Below are 25,065 nucleotides of genomic sequence, written 5' to 3' on the forward strand. Positions count from 1 at the left end.
TCTCATCCATAAAGATTACACCTGAACACACAGAGAAATCAGTCATAATAATGCTTCAAGAATGGCGATCAGAAACCACTAAAAGTTTAATCATCAAACCTGCTGAGAGACTAGATCTTAATTATTCCAACAACTAAAAAGCAATGATCATTATATCACCCAGTAGAGGTGCTAATTGTCATCACGGTGGCAATCACATTATAATCTACAAACGAGTCAGATCAACATGCTGCTCATCTAAAATTTGTATAGTGTTCTGTGTCAAATATATTTCAGTAATAATACAAATAGACCACTAAGATGGAGAAGATTTTTCCCAATGTGGGATGGACAGAAGGACAGATGGAAAGGGGACAGATGGGGAGATGGAGAGTGGGTAGCTGGACCTGATGGTGGGATTGTGGGTGAGAGTTTGGAGATGTAAAGTCAGGAGTCTGGCCGCATAGACGGAACTGGAAACCACAGGGCTGGAGGAGATGTTGGGGGAGCCGGTGTGGAGAGAGGAGAGGCCCAAAGGTACCAAAGAGGGGAGTGGGAGACAAGAAGAGCATAGAACCTGGGGGTTTCGAAGAGAGCCTCAAAAGCAGCCCACATGTCTGGGGACAGTGACAGTGCAGCTGGTGGACATGGGGGGGTGGTGTTTCAGAGGCAGGGGACCAGGTTGTGAAGGCCTTGGACTTGCTCTCCCAGGAGCAATAGGGAGCCACTGAAGGTTTGTGAGCAGGGGAGTGGCATGATCTGGCAGCTGCACCGTGGAGAGACTGAGGCAGGGAGAGCCGTGTGGAGGCTGTTATCATGAGACAGGCCAGACTGATTTAACTTGTCTCTTGCATTATTCCCTGTCCCCGTCACTGGGCTCTCTGTGGTGTCCCCTGACCCACACCCTTCCTCCCTGGCCTGAGACGTGGGCTCTGCTCCTCCTGGCAGAGTGATCTGGGCAAGTTCACACCGCACAGAGCATCTGCCTCTGCATCCATGGAATGGAGACACACACAGCCCCGGCAGAGTGGTGACAGGGCCAGCTGTGTAGCAGGCGTATTAGCGTCTGGCCTGCAGTGGGCGCCCCATTAAATGTCGTTGATGTTCTCCACTGAGGGTCCCTTCCAGTCCCAGGCAGGAAATTGTTACACTGTGAAACCAACACAGGACTTCCAGGCTGGAGGCCTGCTCAGTGGCTTCTGGTTTTAGTCCACCTATCCCTCGTTCACATATAATTTTTTCATCCTTGCCAGGAGGTTACACACCTACTTGCTTGCCTCCAATGATAGGGAGCTCACAACCTCTTGAGGACTGTCCATCCCATCCTTATACACCTCTGACTTATGAAATTATTTCCTCCACAAAAATAAGCATGTTTCCCTGTGGTTTCTGTGACACAGTCCGGTTTCTGCCCTCTGGGTCCCCTGGAGCCAGGCTGCTCTCCCTGACAGGTGACACCGAATCTCTGGATGAAGACTTAGGTGCAGCCCAGCCTTGTTAGAGCAGCCCCATCTGCCACCTGCTTTCCGCCTCAGCGGCCAGCAAGTCAGTGTGCTCACACACACACACGCAGCAAGCACACGTGTTCTCAGTGCACAGTATACACGGACACACACACATATCTGCACTCTATGGACACACAAATTCACACAAACCGGCACACGCTGGGTTGTGCGCAGGTATGCACACAGTTACACCCACACGACGCCTGCACACACAACTCACACTTGCACACGCAGGCACACTGCTACACACTCACACGTGACCACCCTACGCCCTGCACGCATGCTTGTGCATGCAAGCACATGTATGTAGCTACCCACAAATGCTCCAGACACGCACGTATCCACACAAATGTCTATCCAAAGTTTCCAACTCCAGGAACTTTTGGGCCCCGGGGCCCTAGGTTGGGACAAGGGCATCAGCCTGGAGAGTGAGTGATGTCCGGGCCAGGGCCAGAGGGCGTGGGGCATGGGCAGAGGGACTGGGCTGTCCCTGGCTGAGGGAGGATGCTCTGGGCTGGCTTCGTGGAGGCACAGGGGTTACTGATGACGTGCACGGGCCCTGGTAACAGGCAGACGGTCGCCTAGCGACCTGGTTTCTGCCAGCAACAGCTCGGCTTTTCCTAGCAACCGCAGCCTTTCGGTCCCCACCTGGCCTCCCTGGGGGCATTTCTGCAGAGTTCCCTGCACATCCCCTCAATTTGATTAGAAGCAGGAAGGATCAGTGGCTTATCGGCAACCCGAGCCACACTGGCTCCAGAGCTGGCCTGGCAGGCTTGGGGCTGGGCCGGGGCTCTCCCAGTCGTCTCCCTGTGTGCCCCCGACCCGGGGCTTGGGATGCATGCCACCGCCCCCAGCTGACCTCCTGCACCATGGGCGTTCTTGTTGGCAAAGGCGGCGAGACCCAAGTAGGTGGCTGCTTCTTCCTAAGGGCTCCCCTTCTTTCTATCAGGGTGGGGGTGCCTGGTGAGGAGTGTGCCGAGGACCCTTGCTTTGGGCTGTCACCTGCCAGGTGACTTGGGGGACAAGGAGCAGATAGCCAACTCTCGGCTACTCCCTGCACCTTCAACTCAGATGGCCGGCTGTGGGGGTCACCCGGGGGTGCCCACCTCAGCCAGTCTTTCTGATCCTCCCCTGGGATTGGGGAGGTTTCTAGAAGTGGGTTCTCTGTGGCTTCTGGGCCAGGCAAGAGGGGGCCTCGGTCACATTGCTGACCAGGGGTAACATGCCGTTGGGTACATGGCGCCCCAGGCAGCCCCGGAGGTGCCGACAGGCCCACAGTAAGGCTTGTTAGATGTTTGTGCAAGATGTTTCCCAGTCCACGTGGGTGATTCCTAACCCCGCAGATGCTGCCTCCTTTACTATTAGTAATAATAATGACGAGAAGGATCATGACAACGGTGGCCATTTGCGTAATGCTTGGTGTCCATGCCAGACTCTGGGCACTGATTATTCATCCCGTTTCACAGACGAGAGAACTGGGTCTCGGCCACGGTCCCCTCCACGTCCAGGGTGCGCTGCCAGCAAGCACAGAGCTGGGAGCAAAACCAACACTCGATGCCCCACGAGAAGAAAGTTGCTTTTCAGTGTTGAGAGATGGAGGATCAAGAATGACACCAGACCTGGGAAGTCTTTTTTGACCTTTTCATGAGATTCTCACTGGCCCTTTTGACCTCCCTCAGAGAAATCAGGCTGGACAGGCTGAGCAGTCCTGCAAATTTGACAGATGGGCAAACAGAGGCAGCCTGAGGGCTTCCTGGTGTTGTGCTCAGGGCCATTCAGCGATTTCCTGGCCTCATTCTAGAATGAGCAAGACCCCAGGCTGTGGATGTTCATGTCCTTGGCCTTTGTGCTTCGAGGACGGGGAAGGGCATGATTCCCATCTCGCGTCTAGGGGTCTTCAAGCACATTTTAATTTCTTTTAACGTCAGACCCGAAAATGAACTTTCAAAGGAAGAGGTTATATATAGTATTGAATCGTATATAAATGCAGTCACAAAACATAATTTTTGTTTTTAAGAACGAAGGGGCCCAAGAAGGCTAAACTGCTCAGGCAGAGTCATCATGTGCCCTTGCTTTTGAGACTTGAATCTCTTGAAGACAATCTGTTTCTTCCTGGGCAGGGTGGGGAGTATGACCCTGATAGCTGAGGCCCCTTACATGGGAAATAGCTACGTGTCGATGAAGGGAAATGAAGAGAGCTGGGTGCCGGGATATTCAGGACACTTGCCTCACTCCTCTGTCCCATGGAGCCGTGTAGACCCTCAGAGGCAGGCAGCCAAGTATTGTGTACATGCTCATGTTTCATCCAGGCTTGCCTTGTGCCAGCCGTGTGACTGTGGATGGTCCATCTGTGCCTTTAGTCGCTGAGCTGGAATGGGACCCGTCATAGCCCCGGGCTCTCAGGGTGGTCTGGGTGAGGATGGGGACCACTGTGACCATGTGATCGCCAACTGAGTCCCTCTCCCAGGCCTCTAGCTCCAAACTGACTGGGGCTGCCATTCTGTCCCTACCTCCTCACCCACCTTGGGAGGGCTGAAGGTTGGTGCTCTGGGTAGGAGTTGGTGAATCTGGGTTTTCTGGATGGTGGACACAGCAGACTCCCTCCATGAGCCCTCACTGACAGGTCTGTGGGGCAGGTGGGCAACCAGGAACTAGGATCCAGTTCTAATTATGGAAGTCCCATTGGCCCCTGGATCTGAGTCACCATTTTTAACCCACAGGCCACACACAGGCTTCAGAGGGCCCAATTTAACCTTAGAGGGGCTCTTTTGTTTATCTACGTATTGCTAGGAGTCTATTAACTTGGATTAATTTCTAACATCTAAAGATTGGAGATTCCACCTTTAAAGGTGGAGTTCAGGCTCTTCTCAAAAATCAGATCTTCCAAGTCAAGTGGGGTTCCCGACTCAGATCTGTGTGGTGTCAGACAATCTGCTGTGTGACTTTGGCCAGCTCAGATCACCTCTCTGGGCCTCACTTTTCATGTACTACCCGCCCTGCCTGCATCACCAGCGTCACCTAGAGGCTCGCAGAGGGGAGATGCTGGGAGTACATTTTGAACACTATTCAATACGGTTTGTTCCCACCCCGCAGAGGACAATCCCTCAAGCCATCCATCATGCTTTTCTTTGCACACGCTGATCCCCATTCCTGGATACCTTTCCTCGCCTATTCCTCACTGTGAACTCATTGTCCCTAAGGTCTAGCCCAGAGGCCACCTCCTCTGGACAGCCTTCCTTCCTAGGCACAGCAGGGTTCTGCCTGTCCCATTTGGGGAGCCTCATGAGGGTGAGGACCTATTCTTGGCCATCTTTGTGCACCAGCTCCCAACAGAGGGGCTGGCTCCCGGCAGGCAGGGCTCAGGAAATGTCTAACCCCCCTAACACTAGCCCTTTCCTCCTCCCCCTTGGGGTCACAGTGTCCTGCTGGATAGCTGTCTGGTGGCGCAGGCTGGTGAGGATCCAAGTGGAGTAGACGGGATCCAGCCCCAGAAGGCCTCGCAGCAGGTACAGAGCAGCACCAGGCCTGGGACCCGACTACTTCTGGGGCCTGGCTGGACTTTGTCTACTTTGTTTACAGAGGGATTTTCAGCTGGTGAGATGCCCCCTGGACAAAGGGGATCAGATCGGTGGGTACTGCAGGGCCTGGCTTATACCAGGAGTCAGGTGGGGTCAGGGAGGGCCTGGGGTGACACGGCCATGGGTGGGGAGCAGCTGGTCCCGTAGGCCAGTCCTCACATGACTGTGTGACCCTGGACACATCACCTCCCCACTCTGGGCCTATGAAATGGGGCTGAAAACCCCTCCCCAGGGAGTCCCACGGAGTCGTCCACTGTGTAGGGCAGCGCCCAGGTGGAGGGGTGCTGTGGCGGTTGCTTGGTCCCCACATACACAGAGCTGCATGGGAACACCCCCTGCTCTGTGCCAAGTCCAGGTGCAGGGGCCCAGGGCTTCTGGGTACCCTCCCCTCTACACGGTGGGGGCCATCTCCTGGGTGCTCCAGCAGCTGGAGGGGCAGGGCCTGACCAATCCGGCAGGGCAAGGAGTTGAATAGGGGCCCAGGAGACCTCTTGAAGACAGATCTCCCAGCCCGATTTGGGCTGGCCTGGGGCAAGGAGGGGCCTTGAAGGTCCAGCTTTTGTTTCCACTTTCCTGTCCGCAGGAGCTGCCAAAGGAAGAGGCCGTGACTGTCAGTCCAGAAGGTAGGGTTGTGCTGGGGGTGGGGGGCGGGGCACAGCACTTTGACAGATGGTACTTTCAGGCTGGGGGCAGCCTGGGGACAAGGGCACTCACCCCCCTCCCTCCATCTCTACTGTCCCCACACCCCTGCACCTGTCTCATCCTCAGGCAAAACCCATCCTCTGTGTCTTGGGGCCACATTATCAGAGCTTGGTGATGTATTTCAAAGGCCCCAGGGGAATTGCAGGTGGCTCTCGGGATGCCAGCACGCCCGTGGAAAGGCAGCCCTTCCTGCCCCCCACCCGCACTCACTGGGAACGCGGCCCTCTGGGCTACCATCTAGAGAGAGTTTGGATGAAACAGAGCATCTCTGAGTGAAAATCAGGATCCAAGCTTGCAAAGGGCCCGTCCTGGACCCCGTGTCTTTTTTGTTTTTTTTAAGATTTTATTTATTTATTTGACAGAGAGAGATCACAAGTAGGCAGAGAGGAAGGCAGAGAGAGAGAGGAGGAAGCAGGCTCCCAGCTAAACAGAAAGCCCGATGCGGGGCTGGATCCCAGGACTCTGGGACCATGATCTGAGCCGAAGGGAGAGGCTTTAACCCACTGAGACACCCAGGTGCCCCTGGACCCCGTGTCTTGATGAGCTTTTCCTTCCTGGGCAGATCCCCAGGCTGAACCCAGCACAGGCACTTTGCTCTTACTTGCCACTCCCACTCCTGAACCTGAGAACTCCAGTCTTGGTGTGGCAGAGTCTCGGGGAGCCAGGCTGGGGAGCCCCAGACAGACGGACATGGAGCCCTGGCCTTGTGAGACTCCATGCTTCTCAAGCCACCCTGGGAGGCAGACAGACCATTTCACAGATGAGAAAACTAAGGTTCTGAGTGGGCAGGAAGTGGCTGAGCACTCAAGGCCACAGACATGCACTTCACTCTGGGTTCCTCCCTCTGCCTGCTGGGGGACCTGGAGCCAGGCTGTGTGACCTCTCTTAATTGTGGCTCCCAAATCAAGAAAGACAGGGCAATAGTAGTACCTGCCTTTCTAGTAGGTCATAGGGCAGTTGGTCAGAGTGGCAGGGGGAGAATGTGTTGAAGGTACCCGAAGCTGCGTGGCACCGAGGCAGGAGGCCATAATGGGGACCAGCCAGCCGGCAACTGACACAGGACCGGACGTAGGTGTCCTGACCCCGGGTGTCCCAAGTTTGCTCCCCAGCTGATCTTTGAAAAGCTGCTTCTTCTTCTTCTTCTTCTTCTTCTTCTTCTTCTTCTTCTTCTTCTTCTTCTTCTTCTTCTTCTTCTTCTTCTTCTTCTTCTTCTTCTCCTTCTCCTTCTCCTTCTCCTTCTCCTTCTCCTTCCTCTTCTCCTTCCTCTTCTCCTTCTTCTTCCTCTTCTTCTTCTTCTTCTTCTTCTTCTTCTTCTTTTAATTTTATTCATTTATTTGTCAGAAAGAGAGAGAGCACAAGCAGGGGGAGAGGCAGGCAGAGGGAGACGCAGACTCCAGGGAGCCCCATGCTGGACTTGATCCTAGATCATGACCTGAGCCGAAGGCAGACGCTTAACAACTGAGCCACCCAGGCGTCCCCGATTCTAACTTTTTCTGTCTGAGGTGGGAAATGCTACATGTGGTTGGTTAACAGAGAAGCTCAAGAAGGTGGGGGGGCTCCAATGCTGTACCTTGGAGCTGCCGAGTAGACCAGTCAACGTGACTTGGTGACGCATTCAGTGTTCACTCCAGGGACACAAACGGTGTTCGGGCGTTAGGGGCAGCTGCTGCAAGCACAGGTGGGCACCAGGAGGGTCCAAGTTGGCGCTGGCAGGGAGGAGGCTCCCTTCCCCCCGCCGCCTCCCCCAACCCTGTGTTCCTGGTTGCAGTCCCCAGGGTCCCACACCTGCCTGAGCCCCACTGGCCCCAGCACCATGGCTCAGCCAGGCCAGGACGTGGAGCTGAGTCGCCTGGTCCAGGACCAGCCGCCCGGCCAGGTGGCCCCAGGGCTTGCTCCCCCAACCCTGGCAGAGCACCTCCCCAATGTGCCCAGCTACCGCCCCTCAATCACCCGCATCCCCGTCCTCATCGCCCGGAGGACGGCCTTGTCCAACTCCAACTTCGCCAAGGAGACCAGGAATTCCGTCCGTCGCCTAGGTAGTGTGATCTCGTGCACCCAGCATGCTCGCACCTGTGCTGTGGGCTCCTGCATGGCTTGGGCTGTTCCTTGCATGGGTGCCATGGTCCAGGGATGGGATTACCAGTTGAACTAGAAAACCACCCCCTCTTCCTCTGTTGATTAATGCCTTTATCTTGCTTCATGGTGACTTAAGGGGTATTAGTCCACTTATCTCTGTACCTAAAATCCCATAATTAGCAATTAATTTCTTTGGGTTAAACATTGCATTCTACAGATCATCATTTTTTATAGGTAGTCAATCACACCCTAGTTTAAATAAATTACTAAGATAGCTAGGCTAAGAGATCTGGGTGGAGAAAGAGAATAAATTGAGGGCAATGGAGCAGAAGTGGAACGTGGGGACCCATTTCAGACAGAATCCTACCGATCCTGAGGATTTTCTGGGACTTGGACTTTCTGAGGATTGTCGATATCATTTCGCCCCCGTCCCAGCAAACCCCATTTTAGGAAAGGAGAGGCCCCTGGGTGGCTGCAGGCCAACTAGGAGGGGAGGCGTCCTCAGGGGCCAGTGAAGAAGGGCAAGTCTGGATCCTGGTAGCCCTGGGCTCCCGCTGCTTGCTTTGGGATGACAAGAGGACTCAGGGACAGCAGGGTGCTTCTGGCCTAACCCCTATCACCTTCTGCTTTAACTTAAGCCAGACCTGCCCTCTTTCCCTTTTCATTTGTTTATTTTGGGGGGATAGTGTGCAAGGTGCCTGTGAGGTCAGTAGACAGGCAGAATCGGACATTTCGTGAGTAGAGACCCACTGCTGTCTTCTCCCCCTGGCTTGCAATAGGCACAGAACAAGGGCGATCGGCCCCACCATAAGGGTTGACGCCCCCAGGCTGGGTCTTCTGGGCAAGCCCTAGATCAACTCACTCCTGAGTGTCCCCTAATTTCGACCTCCCCCACAGATCCCTTCTGAATTTTTGCTATATTCTGTACCAGTTCTACTTTGATTGGCTTGCCATTTTTCTTTCAGTGGAATCATTTTTAAAATTTAATTAAGTGTATTCAATCAGGAACCTTTACTATACTATTCCAGTGGGCAACCAGCATTGCTTGCCGCAAGTAGAGGACATAAATAGAAATAACCGCAAACGAACTGAAAACCGAGTCATGCGGAGAATTTCAGCAAAGGGCGATGGCCTGTGGAAGGCTCCCAGGGGAGACCTGCCCTCTTCGCCACAAAGGTGTTTAAGGCTGAGGAACACGGGGCTGAGACTTTGTGCGTTTAGGAGCTAGAGAGGACTGAAATGGGAGGAATGTTCTCATTCCACGTTTCCTTTGTCGTGTCTGTGCCATCCGAAGTCACCTTGTGTCCGACCTGGTCCCTGGGAGCCTCCCCACTTGGGGAAACAGTCCCACTGCGGGGTTGGGACCATGGGCTGATGCAGCCATGGTGGTATGGCCCGCGATGGGGTGAGATGCTGCGGGTACGGCATGGCAGCCCGTAGGAAGGGCGCTATCCCCGTGTCCAGGATGCTGCTGGGCCGGGAGCAAGCTTTTGTCCAAACGGAGACCTCTGCGTGAGCGGGTCACTAGCCTCAGGATGAAGGAAGAGGATAAATTTTAGAGCCGGGCTGCCTGGGTCCAAATCTTGGTTCCTTCCCCGCTCTGTGCTCCAGTTTACCCACAAGATGGGACGGCAGTAACAGTGCTCTTCCAGAAGGGCCCGGAAAGAGGAAAGAATTAATCTGTATAAAGCACTAAGAGTTTAGTGAAACGGATGGCAGGAACGTAGGAAGGGCTTTACAGTAAATATGAGTCTTCTCTCAACCAATTTCATCATGCCGTGTTATTCTATTTTTCATAATATAATTTTCATTCTATAAACATGAAATACCGGGCTTAGGGGTTTTCCTCCATTCCTGGGGGCGACAGAGGTCTCAGAGTCTTGCTCAGGGTGAGGCAGGGTGGGGGAGGACCTGCCCCCTCCCAGGCGCCCCAGGACGGCCTTACGGAGGCTCCTGGGGCTATGCGGGGGGCAGTGTGGGGTGCTGAGCATTTTGGGCAGTCCCCCCACCCCGGCCCGGCCCGGGAAGCTGGTTGAGGTCCCTGGTGCCTCACGCTCTCTCCTGCTTTCCACAGTCTGGGGAAATCTCTTGTTAGTCTGGCAACACCTCTTCCTTAAACGTTTAGAAACTTCTCTATTCCTGCTCGTCCTCTTCCTCTGAGGGCTTAAGGCTTAGTAGAGCAAATGCCAAAAGGTCTTGCTCAGCTTCCCTCCTAAGCCACATTCCACAAAGTGCTGGCTTTTCCCCATGGCGGCCATTTAAAAAGAAAGTCGAGTCTCCAAGGGCTTCAGAATGCTCCCTCTCCTCATTCTGAGTACAATGGGCCTGGCTCTCAGTGAGTGGTCCCCTCCAGGTATGGCCGAGAGAGGGGGCCCGTCTCTGCCCCTCAGCATCCTCTGAGCTTTGCCTCAGGCAGGCCTGTCCCTCCCCAGGGTGGGTGATAAAGACTGAGGCAGGGGCCACCCCCAGACTTGCAAGGGAGGACCCTGTCCTGGGACGCGGGACCCAGCACCAGGCCTCTCAGAGGTCAGGAGAGGAGTTGGGCTGATGAATTTCAGGGGGTCCTGGCACGTCCAGAAACAAGGAGGTACCGAAACACATTCCCAAACAAGGGTGACGCATAATCCAAGGACAGGCTGTTATCCTTGATTGCGAGGAACTGCCCAATGTCTCCATTTGAGGCCCTTCAAGAATGTGAGGCCGTGTGCCTTTGTGACCCCCACTTTGGGATGGGGAAACTGAGGCCCAGAGAGGGGAAGCACTGAGGCTGTGCTAGGCCAGGCCCTCAGACTTTGACTCTCTCAGCCTCCCCTTGCCCTCTCTGGGTGCTGCCCCTCCCACCCCCCACCACTCCTGCCAAACCCCAGGTCCTTGAGCCTTCCCTAGGCCCTGGGAAACCAGAACTTGGGAGAGCTGGACTCCAGACCGAGATCCAGAGCTTCTGTGGCCTTGAAGGTGTCATGGCTTCGTTTGCAGCTCCTGGGCTGGTGTCTGGGGTGGCCAAGGGCCTCAGAGGCCCCCAGGATCTGCTTTCTTGCACCCCCTGCATGGAGCTCTCCGGTGGGCCCCACCAGGAGGGGAGGCTCTTGGTGGCCCCTTCAAACATGCTTTCTGTGGCTTTATTCAGAACAGAGCAAAGCCCTTGGGGCCTGGTTTCTCTCTCTCTCTCTGACTGTCCTCTCTTCCCTCTCTCCAAGTGCCGGCTACAAAGGAGCTCCCGGAAGTGCAGGTGGAAGATGCCGACGCGGCCCACCATCCCCTCATCGTGGAGAACCCGCCCACACCCGAGCTGCCGCCACCTTTTCCCGACAAATCCGACACCCTCGACACCCTCGCAGTCCCAGGATCCACCGCAGGGGCCGAAAGGTCAGCTTTTAGGCTTCTCTTGGGCTTTTCAAGGCACCGTGCCCTCTGTCCATTTGCCAGAAGGGGAGACTGAGGCCAGAGTGGGGAAAGAAGCTGGCCCAAGGTCACTCAGTGACTTGGTGTCAGAACTGGGACTATGGCCCCACTTCCTGGTCCTCAACCCTGGTTTAGGACCCTATAAAAAGTTCTCCAAGGAAGTCCCGTCCCAAGTACTGTCAGCTGTAAGATAGAAGGTGGGTAATAAATGTGACGAGGCTAATTTCCACCCCCTTGTTTTACTTTAAAATAAGGGAATGGAGATACCAAAGAAACACCAGAAAAATAAGCATCCCTTGTTCCATTACACTACTTTGTCTATGGGCTCATGGTTTTGTGTGCTTTTAACTGGAGCGGTGACTTGGATCACATTTCATTTGAGATCACATTTCATCTGACCTTCCCCAGCTCTGTGTGCCAGAATGAACTTCACAAATCCCTTCTTGTTGGACACTGTCCATAGTGGAGCTATGGACATCTTTTGGGCTTCTTTCTGTCCTTGGGCTCCTTTCTCAAAAGTGGGAATCTTGGTCAAGGTTGTGCACATTTTTATGCTTCTTGATAGAAATTTGTTGCATGGTTGGAGTTGGTTTTGAACACCCTGAGCCAGGTAACAGAGAGTTCTTGTATACAGCTATAGGCAAACTGTGAAGTGCAGTTTAATGCTTTGTGAGTGGCTGAATTTAAGCTGCAGGGGAGCTTCCAGTGCTTCTCCTGTGGTGGTTGCACTGATAGATAGTTCATTTTTCTTGATTAATCATTGCTCTCATCCATGGGTCCTTGAGGACTCTCTCAGCCATCGTAAAAGGCCTGCTGTAACAGAGACAGCTAGATGTGGCCAACTGAGGGCTCTATGATTTTAATGTGAAGAAAAGAGTCATAATCTCATCTAGCCTTGGAACACAACTCACTGTCCCATTAATTCTTTTGTTTCTTTCATTGAACTATGGAGAACACAGCAGAAACAAACAAACAAACAAAAAGACAGAGCTAATATTGTTACAGACATCTGGCCTACCTCTCTCTGTTTTCTTTTTATAGGCTACGGTGGGGGTGGATATCTGGGCCCAGAGAGGGGAGTAGACTCCTTTGGGGATAGAATCTAAGCCCTCTGCCTTCTGTTTATGGGCTGGGCGTATGAGGCTCCTCTTGTTCTTATCATTCACTCATTCATTCATTCATAAACATTTATTGAGCATCTTTATGTGTCAGGCTCTCTCTGGGTGCTGGGGGATGCATCACGGAGAAGCCTGACAGGGGCCTACTGTCCCAGAGCTGATGTTCTGGTGGGACTGAGATAGACAATGAACAAGGAATTAAATAAACAAACAAGACTGTCCTAGAGAGCTCTAAGTTGAACCTGACTTTGAGAAATCAGGGGAACCTCTACCCGAGTCTTTGCCTGAGCTTGACCCCGAGAGGGGAGAATTTGTTCGGATACCTGACTTGGGAAGCCTATAGGACTGCCTTTGGTCAGGGGTGGAATGAGCATTGTGGGTAACTGATAGGCACCAAAAAGCCATGGAAATCACAGACCCTGATGGAGGGGTACATGGGTTGGGCCCTGCCTCATAGCTTAAAGCCTTGGTTTGAGGTGACTCCCATCTTACCACTTACCGATGTGATGCTTGAGGCAAGCCCGTGAGCACTCCTAGTCCTCTGTGTTCCTACTGTAAGATGGGGAGAGACACACCACCTGTTACGAGATTGCTGGAAGAATTCAGTGAGCTAACTCGTGCAAGGTGCTCAGCACAGGGCTGCACGCGAAGCAGGGCTGTGGGAGCCTGGGTGCTGATGGAGTTCCACACTCTGGCATCTCAGGCAGCATGTGCCCTCCTGGCTCAGGAGAAGGCACCAGGCTAGGTGCAAGAGGACCGAGTTTGGGTCCCACTTATGCAAATTCTGGCCTTGGTGTTCGCGGGTGGGAATTTTAACTAGAGTGTGAAGGAGGTGAATCCGTGGGTGCTGCCATTCTTGGTGAGCTGGCAGAAGGCCGTAGGATAGTTTCAGAGCCTCCTGGAATAAAGGCAAAGGCTGCACATCCCTCCATCTGTATCCCTCAGGAAGCCTCTGAGATCCTGAGTCGTGATGGTTGAGCATGGGAAGAGTGACAGGTAAAAAGAGTGCCAGACACCACCAGCTGGGACTCCGGTGGCTCCGGATTCAGAGTCCTGTGGAAGACGTGGACTGAATGACAGGGGACCCCGAGGAGGATTTGCTCTTCCTTCCTCAGACAGGGAGCCTGGAGGGGGTGTGCTGGGAGGGGAAAGCAGAAGAACATTTAAGCTGAGGCCCCACTGAGTCCTGAGTGTCTCACTGAGTTGAGTAGATCTGGTCCCATTTTAGAGATGGGGAAACTGAGATGGTTCAGAGAGTTTAAGTCACTTGCCAAGGTCACACACTAGTAGGAAGCAGGACTGGGATGCAAAATCCGGTTTGCCTGATACCAAGTCAATGTTGTTACTTTTACACTAGGACATTGAACAGATGTGGAGACTGAGGTCCAGAGGGCGACTGTGTCCCTCCCCTCTCTCTTTTTTTCTCCATGAAGGCAAGTGAGGACCCTTTGGTGGCACCAACACCCCCGGCCCCATTCCTCCCCTGCCCAGGGTTCAGCCCTGGGTGATCTGCAGTCGTCAAGATTGGCTCCCTTCCCCCTGTGGCTCCTGCCCTCGCTGAAGGCCCCTCCCTGTCTGTGTCCTTGCAGGAAGACGCTGCCCTCCCAAGATGATGACGTTGAAGAACTCAAGGCACTGTCACCAGCTGAATCACCCATGGTCGCCTGGTTGGACCCGTCAAGCCCACAGGGCACTGAGTGAGTGGGGACTACTCCCAGGGTTTCAGAGGGTGGTTGGAAGTCTGGGTGGGGATGAGCAGACAAGGAGAGAGTGTTGGGTTGGTGGGGGAGAGCATGGACATTTCTAGAACCTTCTGCCACTTTGCCAACGGCTTCTGAGCAGTAAGACAGAGCTGGGTCTCCTGTCCAGGCTGCTTCTGGATGGCTTAGAGGTTCTGTACCATCTGTAGAATGCACAGAAGCTTTGTTGTAAAGGAGAGAGAGGCTCCCAGTCCCTAAGCCAAGGTTGGGTCCTGGCTCTAAACCCCTGAGAAGGTCAGCAGGGGGAGCAAGGACCACAAGGATCTCCAGGGGTCTGAACCCAGGGAGCTTGTTAAAAATACAGATTCCCGGGGGGCCTGGGTGTCTCAGTGGGTTAAAGACTCTGCCTTCGGCTCAGGTCATGATCTCAGGGTCCTGGGATCGAGCCCCGCATTGGGCTCCTTGTTCAGCAGAGAGCCTGCTTCCCCCCTCCCTCCGCCCCCACCTGCCTCTCTGCCTACTTGTGATCTCTGCCTGTCAAATAAATAATAAAATAAAATCTTAAAAAAAAATACAGATTCCCAGCTCCCAGCCCAGACCCACTGGATCAGAAGCTCAGACAGTGGGCCCTGGGGGACTGACGTCTTTACAATCTCCAGCTGATTCTGATTATAAGCTGGTCTGTGGGACAGTGTTTAGAGGCCACAGTGAGGGCACTGGGACCTGTGTCTCTGACATCTAACTATTCCAAGGGCTGGGCCAACAGAAGGTGTTTTCTGGAAGAGTCTGGGATGCCTGGCTGATGGTGAATCCCCCGGCCCCAGGCTCTGGCCTGGGACCCCCCATCCTATTCCAAGCCTCAGCTCCTAGGGGGGCCACAGGAGGCACTGGGATTTCCTGCCAGCCTGCCCCACCCCCCATAATTTTGTGCAGTTTGTTTTAGGGAGCTGTGGAAAGTTCAGAAAAGTTAAAAGAGAAAGAAAAAAAATCCAAACCTCACCCATAGTTCACTGGTCCATGTGAGTATACAGTGCAATTCCATCTTATGCAGTAGGGTAAGGACAGGGTCAGAGTTGAGTACCAGAAAACAGGGCAGGAATCAGTTCTAATAATAAAAATTACCCTTGAAGCCTCTTAAGGAGTTTAGCGTGGGGACCCATACAGTAACGAGGTGGGCTCGGCTTCTATAACAATTAGACCCCACAGATGCAGTGGCTTAAGCAACACAACGTCTCATTTATCATAATCATGTCACCAGACACCTGTTTCAGGTCAGTGGCGGGTTCTGCTCCAGGCAGTCATTTAGGGACCCTGTTGGCAGCAGTTGTACCGCCTGTGTGTGGCTTCTGAGACCCTGCGGGTCAGCCCTAGATGGAGAGAATGCCAGACAGGGGGCCCAGAGATGCACACAGCAAGTCTGCTCACGTTCTTCTGGGGGAGCCCGCCCGGCCACCCTCATGGGGAGTCTGCGTCCCAGCGACCACTCCCCACGGGCGCGAGCGGATGTGGGCAAGCAGTTTGTGTCTCTGCATACCTGTGTGCCCTTTTTTGTTGGGGTCCCCATGCTGCTGGTCCCCAGCTGCCTCGTCAGGTGAGCACCCAGGGACAGGGGGCTTGAGTACCGGTGCCCCCATGTCAGAAAACAGATAGATGTGAAAACACTAGGATTGCACGCAACTCAGCATGATGGTCAGAGGGACGCCACTCAGAGGACAGCTGATTTGCGGCCTGCCTCAGCCCACCCAGAGTGCTTGCCCCAGGCTGACCGGCGCCTCGGGCAGACTCACATTCATTCTCTCTTCCCTCTCTCTGTCCATCTGTCTCTCTTGCTGCAAGTACAGACAGTTTAAATTCCTAGAAGTTAAAAGGATATGGAAAGGATCTGCACTGTTTTTTTCCATCAACTCTTTCCTGAGCCAAAAGCATAGCCCTGTCCCCTCTTTGATCTGTCCCAGACGCCAATCTCCTGGGAACCCCAAACTGGGGCTAACCGTCCTGACCCGAGTTGCAAGAGTTTCCCCCTAAATCGCAAGTGGGATCAAAGTTTTCTCAGAACCGCCCATCGGAATCAGATCCTGTGTGGCACATTCTCTAAAAGCTGGGCACCCAGGTGTGAGCCTCAGACTGAATTTCCTCCTAGGAGCTATTAAAGTGGGTTTGATGTTTCTGGTGGCAGAAGGAAACTGGGGCAGTTTTTGCCTCCTTTGGGCCGGGTGGGATACAGAGGCTGCTCGGCTGTTGCCCGGGGGCATGGGGGTCCCTTCCCATCCAGCCCGCTCAGCATCAGGTGTGTCCACAGTGGCCAGGATCGCGCAGCCTCGGCGGCCAGCCAGAACAGCGCCATCATCAACGACCGGCTCCAGGAGCTGGTGAAGCTTTTCAAGGAGCGGACAGAGAAGGTGAAGGAGAAGCTCATCGACCCTGACGTCACCTCCGATGAGGAGAGCCCTAAGCCCTGTAAGCCCAGAGCTGGGATAGTTCAACCTCCCAGAAATGGGTCCCCTAGAGCCCCTTGTAAGCTCATGGTGAGGGTACCCCCAAGGAAATGGTCAGGGTGCTCCCCACTGTCTGGATTTTTGGGTCCTATATGTACAGTTTTAGCTATGGAACCAGGGGAGGGAAGAAGGTCAAAGTTGTGACCGATGATCCAATCGGATTTGCCTCCCCCAACCCCCCGCACAGGGCAAGTACTTCCTCCTCAACCCTTCTGGCCCTTTCCCACTGGCAGGCAGGTGGTCCAGCCTGGGTGGGATCTCATGGCCCGTCCCATTATACACAGATGCTGTTCACCCCCCACTTTTCTTTTCAGTCTTATTTTTTGGAGGCCTCATTTGCAATAGTCTCATGGAGCTTCCTGAAAGTTTCGTGCTTTCCAGATTCCAGGAGGAAATGAGAGAAGTGCTCTCTTGTCAGGGAGGTTTTCCAGGTCTTTCCAAACGAGGACTGTACCTTCAAGCTCAGGGCGCTAACAACAAACCTAGCAGGGCCTGGATCTACAGTCCTAAAGCTAGAAACATGGTCATATTGAACCTACAGAAGTCAATGACTAGGTCACCAACGCCATCACCTTCAATGCACAGGGAGGCTGTGGTCTCCTTCAGTGTCTCATTTCAGAGATGAAGGAGTTCAGTTTCCTGCTCTGAAAAACCCAGAGCATGGTTTCCCTGGTTTCTGGCTCTCGGGGGTGGGAGTCTGGGGTACGAAACACCCCCAGGCCTCCAAAGAGAACCAAGGGGGTCCAAACACAGACGCACAAACAGACTTCTGAAAACGCCTAACTTGCCCAGAAACACTTCATTCTGGGCGGTCCCTGAGAAGCAGCTTCAGCCTGGCAGCTGGTAAGAGTATCCGGCCGGGTGCCGTGGGCTTTGCTGTGGACAGCACCCTGGCTTCCGCATGCAGAGCTGACAGCAGGGGACGGGGGGCCGCCAGGGTCCCCGCGGCTCCAGGTCCAGAGTCTGTGGTTGGTTGCCCTCTTTCTGTAGCCTCTCAGATGGTCCCCCATGTCCTCCTGCAGCCCCAGCCAAGAAAGCCCCGGAGCTGGCCCCGGAAGAGAAGGCGGCCGAGGCTGGGCAGTCCGAGGAGGAGCACTATTGCGACATGCTCTGCTGCAAGTTCAAGCGCCGCCCCTGGAAGTCCTACCGGTTTCCGCAGAGCATCGACCCGCTGACCAGTGAGTCCTGGGTTGGGACCGGGCCAGCCACTGCATGCTGTGTGAGGGCAGGGGCCCCAGCGAGGGGAGCCGGGGGTGGGTGGGTGGGGGCTGGAGAGCGAGGGAGCGCCAGAAGCAAACAGGCAAAGCCCCTGAATAGGAACCTACCATCACCCTCACCTACAGAGAAGGAAACCGAGGCACGACTAGTTAGTGGCAGACCAGGAGCCCTACCCTGACTCTTGCCCTAGTCTGCCTTCTACTCTGCTCTCGAGGGCTCCTTCTTGGAGCTGCTGCTCTGAGCAGAGAAGGGCAGAGATTCTTCTGACATCTAAAGTGAATTCCCCTCACTTTGCTTTTATTTAGCCCATGTTCTCTTCCTCGGCAATGACAGCCCTTCCTATGGGCACAGCACTTTACAGATTACGAAGCTCCCAGCCTTTCTTAGCTGACCTCTCCTTGTGCCTTCCCTGGGGAGCAGGGCAGGTACCAGAAAGAGACGTTCCTGTGGTCACACAAGAAGTCCTGGGAGGACAGGATGCCAATCCTGGTATCCATTGGGTCTCTAAAATGACCACGTGACCCATGACTTCCATTCATGCACCCACCCACCTGTCTGTGCCCATCTTCCAGGCATTCTTTACTGTTGTGTATTTACTAAAGCAGGAAATGCATTTTTGGAAATATTTCAATGAGAATGAGAGCGAATGTGTTTCTATTTAGCTGCCTATTATCTAATACACCCCCATCCCCCTGCTGAGTACTCTGGTTTATTAGGGCCTGGCAGTGATTTATTTTTAAATCAGAGATAGTTTTACATACATACACAGGCACACGCACACACGCAGGCACACAGGCAGACGCACACACACAGGCAAACAGGCACACGCACACACACAGGCGCACAGGCAGACGCACACACACAGGCGCACAGGCAGACGCATACACACAGGCAAACAGGCACACGCACACACACAGGCACACGCACACACACAGGCAAACAGGTGCACAGGTACATGCACACAGGCGCACAGGCAAACAGGAGCACAGGCAGATGCACACACACAGGCACACAGGCACACGCACACACACAGGCACACAGGTGCACAGGTACACGCACACACACAGGCGCACAGGCACACGCACACACACAGGCACACAGGCACACGCACACACACAGGCGCACAGGCACACACACAGGCAAACAAGAGCACAGGCACACGCACACACAGACACACAGGTGCACAGGTACATGCACACAGGCGCACAGGCACACGCACACACAGGTAAACTGGAGCGCAGGCAGACGCACACACACAGGCACACAGGCACACGCACACACACAGGCAAACAGGAGCACAGGCAGACGCACACACACAGGCACACGCACACACACAGACACACAGGTGCACAGGTACATGCACACACACAGGCGCACAGGCGCACGCACACAGGCACGCAGGCAGACGCACACACCCACAGGCACGCAGGTGCACACACACACGTGCCTACCCTACTTACAGAAGTGCCACATCTAGGAATAGACTCGTGGAAGGAAGGACGCCCTCCCCTGATGCTCCTGCGAGGAGCCCTCCTCCGACCGACGTTCTAGAACAGTCCCGCCTCCTGGCTCCCCCGCAGACCTGATGTACATCCTGTGGCTGTTCTTCGTGGTGCTGGCCTGGAACTGGAACTGCTGGCTGATTCCCGTGCGCTGGGCCTTTCCCTACCAGACGCCGGACAATGTCCACCTGTGGCTGCTGATGGACTATGTGTGCGACCTCGTCTACCTCCTGGACATCATTGTGTTCCAGATGCGTCTGCAGTTTGTCAGAGGAGGGGACATCATTGTGAGGCCCCGGCAGAGAGAGGGCGCGGCGCGGCCGGGGTGGCCAGGGCCGGGGGGGGGGTGGGCGGGTGGGGCGGGGCGGTGCAGCAGGGCCTTCCGGAGCCCGACCTAGGCTGCTGCTGTGATAGACGAGACGAATGAACAAGGTCTCGGGGACGTGCACCCATGCGTGTTCAAATTACACACACCAAACCCTGCTCATGGGTGAAGGGGCTCCTGGACCAGGTGGACCTAAAGATGGAAAGCGGGCCAGGGAACGACCTTCCGACCGACTTGGTTCAAATCCCAGCTCTACCACTGATAGCTCTGCAGCCTCCCTCTGAGCCTCGGTTTTGTCATCTGTAAAGTGGGGGGACTCATTGTTCCCACCTCGTAGCGTTGCAGGGAGGGGGGATTGAGATGATGTCCGCAGAGCCCTTCAGCATGGCGAGCAACATTTCCTGGGGGTCCTGCAAAGAACACACTGCCTGGACCAGTGTGAGATCCTGGGCCCTGGTCAAGCCCCACTCCCCGGGGAGGAAACTGAGTCCTCATTTTGACTTGGCGAAGGCGGAGGGCCCAGTCCCTGTATCTCTGTGCAGGTCACTTTCCCGAATGTCACCCTGGTTGGGGGCTGCTCCTCTGTGTGCAGGCGGGCACTTGTTGTGTCTCTAGAACAATTTAGAGGAAACAGAATTCCCTGGGCAGCCTCTTCCCCTGGCCTGATGAGAGCAGCAGCCGTTTCCTCGGAAAACCAGGTTACAAAGGGTCCGGTTAAGACCCATGTGCTAGGAGAAGGACCCTAATATTGACTCTCCAGCTAGGAAGTCAAATCTATCTGGGTGACCTTGGACCACTTCCCGCTCTCTGGGAGATCTACCCTCCCCCCTTGCAGACCTGTGGACCCTAAGGCTTTCTCTCCCCAAAGCTCAGCTGCCCCCCCGGAGACTGTTGCTCTGATAGGAAGGTGGAAACTCTGCAGGGATGTCCAGGCGGCTCCCCTAGGGTCAGGAATGAAGCTCGCAGGCCATTTCACAGGCAGCATTCCATTTCTTTCAGACCGACAAGAAGGAGATGCGCAATAACTACCTGAAATCTCGTCGCTTTAAGGTGTGTGCCAAGGGTACAAGCTTCCGCCGCGCCTTGAAGGGAGGTGTGGCTGGAGACTCTGGGTGCTTTGGGGCCAATGCGATGTGATTCCCACCAGAATCCCACTGCTAGGCACAGGGAGGTTTGTGGGTACAAGGCTCTCTGCCCCTCTGGGTGCAATCCGACCTCACCCTTCCGCCCAAGGTAGAGACCCTGTCACTCCCCCACCCCCCAACCCCCTGGGGCTGCCTGTTTTATACACTGCGGTGTCCCACGGGGATTTCAGATGGACATGCTCTGCCTCCTGCCCTTGGACTTGCTCTACCTGAAGTTTGGTGTGAATCCCCTCCTGCGCTTGCCCCGCTGTTTGAAGGTAGGCTTCCCGTCCCAGGCCTTCAGCTTTCCTGTGCTCTGCACTAGCATCATGATGTCCCCCCTGAGCAGCACTGGGGAGTGGGGCCGGGAAGGGGTGTCAGGGTGGCCCCAGAGGGGATGGGAAATTCCCTGAAAGTGTTAGAGCTTCTTTACTGTGCTGTGTGTTAGGGATTTGCTCCAGAAGCTTAATTAAGCACATAGTCTTCAACCCTATGAGTGTTGTTAGTACCAGCATTTGACCAGAGAGGTTAAGTAACTTGCCCTAGGTCACACAGGTCAGAGGGAATGGAGTCGGATTTGAACCTAGGCAGTATGCCTCCACTGTCTGTGCCTTCAGTCATTACAGAAACACAAGAGAGGGACTCCTGCTTTATGATGGTCTGCGTCTCAAAGATGGGAACACTTAGGCTTGAAAACCTTGGGTGACTTGCCCAAGGTTGCAGGAGCCAGGAAGTACCCAGGATAGATTTGGACGTGCAGCCTAATACCTGTCTCATTGTTCGTTGCTGCTCGGCGTCATGACAGTCGTCCCTCCGGCCACTGGGGCAGAGCCAGTGTCCCAGTGAAAGTGACACAGTATAAAGGAGAGACCAGGCAGTGGTCCGTTTAGTGTGGCCAGGGTTGACAGCCAGTTGGAGCTCTTGGAATCCCCCAAGTGGGATTTCCTGGCAGACCAACTGTGGATCCACAAGCCAAGTTTTACCCCCCCACCCCGCCCATAGCGATGGGATTCATATCTGGTGTTTAACATGACTTGGGACAAAACTTGGAGCCTCAGGGGAGAGAGAGCCAAGCCCACGGCCCCCTGCATCCCATGTAAACTCTGGAGGGACTTGAGAAGGACCCCTGAAGGATGACCAGCCCATGGCTCAGGGAATATCCCCCACGGTCGTTCTCCAATGTCCACAACACGTGTGCTGTGTGGCCAGTTTGAGTATGCTCTGGGATCGAATCCTGCCTCTGCCACTTAGCAGCTGTGTGCTTGGGCAGCTGCCTCTGCGTCACGAAGTGCCAGTGTCCTCTCTGTAAAAGGAGAATGGTACCACGTACCTCACATGTAAATTAGCAAGAAAGTGATGAATAGAAAGTGCGGCCGTCGAAGGTGCTCAGTAAAGAAGAGAAGCTACTATCACGCTTTTATTATAAAAACATGCCTTTGAAGGATCTAAGTAAGGGGCGGTAGGGATGCTGTTTCTTTATCAGATGGTTTCCTTCATAAGCAAATGTTGCAAACAGGGTTCTTAGCCTGAGAAGCATCACCCCGAAAATGTCATGATAGGCTTCGGGAGGTTTCTGGGAGCCCCCCACACATATGCAAACGGTGAGAACAGGACTAGACATAGTTTCTAGGGGGAAGAGGGGTCACGGTTTCCCACGGATTGATAAAGGGAGTTTCTGGCCCCCACCCCTCAGAGGGCTCCGGACCTCTGATGCTGGACGCTCACTGTCCAGCCTCCTCTGGGGGGCGCTGCAGAAGGAGCCCTCCGTGCTGGGGGCCAGGGGAGGCTAACGCCGCACGCCACGGGTGGTGGGCCGTCCTGATGCTTTGCTCTTCCTCCCAGTACATGGCCTTCTTCGAGTTTAACAGCCGCCTGGAAGCCATCCTCAGCAAAGCCTATGTTTACAGGTGAGACACGCATATGCACGCACACACGCACACGAGCGCACACGCAACACAGGCTGTTTGCGGCAACATCAGCACTAGGCATTCTCTACTCATATTTCTTCCCCTTTTAAGCTCCTCTGGCCCCATGGGCCCCAGTGCTACCGGAAGCCAGGCCTCTTCCTGGCCCTTCTCTGAAGGGATGTTTGTTTTTCTAGAGAGCCAGGAATGTCCCATTTCCCCCAATTGTGAGGAGGGCACACAGAAGTTCGTGTGCACGGCTCCCCGCTATTTCCATGGAGCCAGGCATCATTTTGATCTCAGCTCGGGGAACTGGGCCCCTCAATCCTGCTCGATCACAGTGGGCGTGATTGTAAGGACAGTGGGCCCTCTCTCAATGTTGGAGAGGGGCACAAGCCCAGCTGGGCCACGTGCAGGGGCAGAGCTTCTCCACGTCACTCAGGACGTGGTCCTTCTCTGCACACGTCTGTCCCTTCCTGCCCCCTCCAAGGCTACAGCTCCCGATGTCCTCTGCTGTCCTTCACACCCCCAGAACTATGGGCACATGGAGCTCAGGGCCATCCCAGGCCCTGGCCTTGACAACTTGCCATTCACACGCCACCATCCCTAGCTGGCAAAGCCTCCAGCAAGCATGTGGTTGACACAGTCCATCCAGCCGGATGTCCATCCTGCCAGGTGTCTGCCAGGTGTCCATCCTGCCAGGCAGTGGGGCCAGACTGTGACATTCCATCGGGGCATGACCCAGGCACGTGTCGGGGGTGGGTAAAGGTGGGTTTGTTCCCTGCAGTCCCTCCCTTGGGGTGAGAGATCACGGCCACCTGCTCTGCCGCTGTGTTCATGCATGTCCTTCCTCTGCAGAGTGATCAGGACCACGGCTTACCTGCTCTATAGCCTGCACGTGAACTCTTGTCTGTATTACTGGGCATCAGCCTATCAGGGCATCGGATCCACTCACTGGGTTTACGATGGAGTGGGAAACGGGTGAGCCACCATCTTCTTCCTGGGGCTACAATTCACTGAGGGTTCCAGAAAAAGGTCCCATTGCTGCCCCATTGCTGAGGCTGTCGTAGTCCCAAGGAGCCACTGACATGAGGAAGTTTGAGGACCACGTCTCTGTGTCCTCACTGAGCTAACATTTCCTGAGCACCTGCCATGTGCCAGGCAGAGGGGGGCACAAACAGGAACAGGACTTGCTAGAAAGGTCCTTTCAGCCTCCTAAAGCCTAGGAGAGTTGGCAAATTCGCCTCCCACGTGCATCTACTCCTTTATCCCGTGGACAAGGCCAAGTGGGAAGGAGGCCAGAGCACACCTCTCAACATAGCTGCCCAGGCATCGCTAGCCCTGCGGGAGCTGGCGAACAAGGTGAACCCTCCTTGCCAGTCCAGAGAGCTGCCGCACGTGTGGGACATGCTCATGTAGTGACGATGATAATGGTACTACTACAATCATAGCAGCGAGCACTTGGAGCCGAGAACGCTTATTCTGCACCAGCCCTGCTTTAAGTACTGCACACGGTGACTCACTTAGTCCTTCCAGCCATCACTCGAGATGGGCGCTATCAGCATTCCCATCTTACAGAGGGGGTAGCAGATGGGAAGTCACTCTCCAAGGTCACATAGTTAGCTCATAATTTCCAGAGCTGGGATTTGAACCTGGGGCAGCGTGGTTGCATTCTCAGCCAGTGTACCATCTGCCTGGGGCTGGAGAGGCATGGGCATGGGACCGTCAATTCCAAAAAGTCACGTTTGATTTTGGCCTTGGTCGGTGGAGAGAAGGGGCAGAGGAGCTCTGGGGGAGGGAGCAGCTGGAAGAGAGGTGCAGAGTTGCAAAATGGTGTCATCGTTAAGGCTCCGGGAGCTATCTTGTGTGGTGGCGGGGACTGACCAATCCAGCGGCCGCTGGCCACAGGGCGCCACCAAGTCCTCAAAAGTCACCATGACTGAGATGGGAAATACACACAGGTTCAGAAGATATGAAGAAACATGTCAACTGCCTTGTTGCTCATGCCTAAAATATCGGTTACATGTTGAAATGATATTAACATTGATATTTTGGGTCGCTAAAAAAATTACCGAAATTAACTTCACCTGTTTCTTTTGCTTTTGCGAAAATGTAACAACTGGAAGATTTTAAGTTACGTAGGTGGGTCACATCGTAGTTTTACAGGATAGCATGGTTCTAGGCAATGGGGAGCCAGTGTGGGGTTCTTTTCTGCTGTTCTTTGTTTCATATCTATTTATCCTGATTATTGAAGAAGGATCAGGAACATTCCTCACTACATTTCTTTCTTCTAAGATGCAGTTCCTTCTATGACACAATATTGAGTCAATGTAGCTTTTTGGAAAAAAAGAGAAATATTACAGTAAATGGACACATAGGTTGTAAGATCCATCCCAACTTTAGAAATGTGAAAATGTAGAAAAATATGTCACCCACA

General features: G+C 54.3%; 1 protein-coding gene across 1 annotated transcript in view; it reads left to right on the forward strand.

Annotated features, from left to right (window-relative positions):
• Nucleotides 1-25,065, forward strand: part of CNGB1 (cyclic nucleotide gated channel subunit beta 1) — a 71,186-nt gene that overhangs the window by 26,373 nt on the left and 19,748 nt on the right. The window contains exons 14-24 of the mRNA XM_045987699.1: nt 4,903-4,990; nt 5,646-5,685; nt 11,038-11,206; nt 13,950-14,057; nt 16,360-16,517; nt 17,578-17,733; nt 19,354-19,562; nt 20,600-20,650; nt 20,916-21,002; nt 22,567-22,631; nt 23,487-23,609. Of these exons, the coding sequence (XP_045843655.1) occupies nt 4,903-4,990; nt 5,646-5,685; nt 11,038-11,206; nt 13,950-14,057; nt 16,360-16,517; nt 17,578-17,733; nt 19,354-19,562; nt 20,600-20,650; nt 20,916-21,002; nt 22,567-22,631; nt 23,487-23,609 (1,254 nt within the window). The remainder of the gene's footprint in view (nt 1-4,902; nt 4,991-5,645; nt 5,686-11,037; nt 11,207-13,949; nt 14,058-16,359; nt 16,518-17,577; nt 17,734-19,353; nt 19,563-20,599; nt 20,651-20,915; nt 21,003-22,566; nt 22,632-23,486; nt 23,610-25,065) is intronic.

Source organism: Meles meles, chromosome 19, assembly GCF_922984935.1.
Source record: "Meles meles chromosome 19, mMelMel3.1 paternal haplotype, whole genome shotgun sequence".
NCBI lineage: Eukaryota > Metazoa > Chordata > Mammalia > Carnivora > Mustelidae > Meles > Meles meles.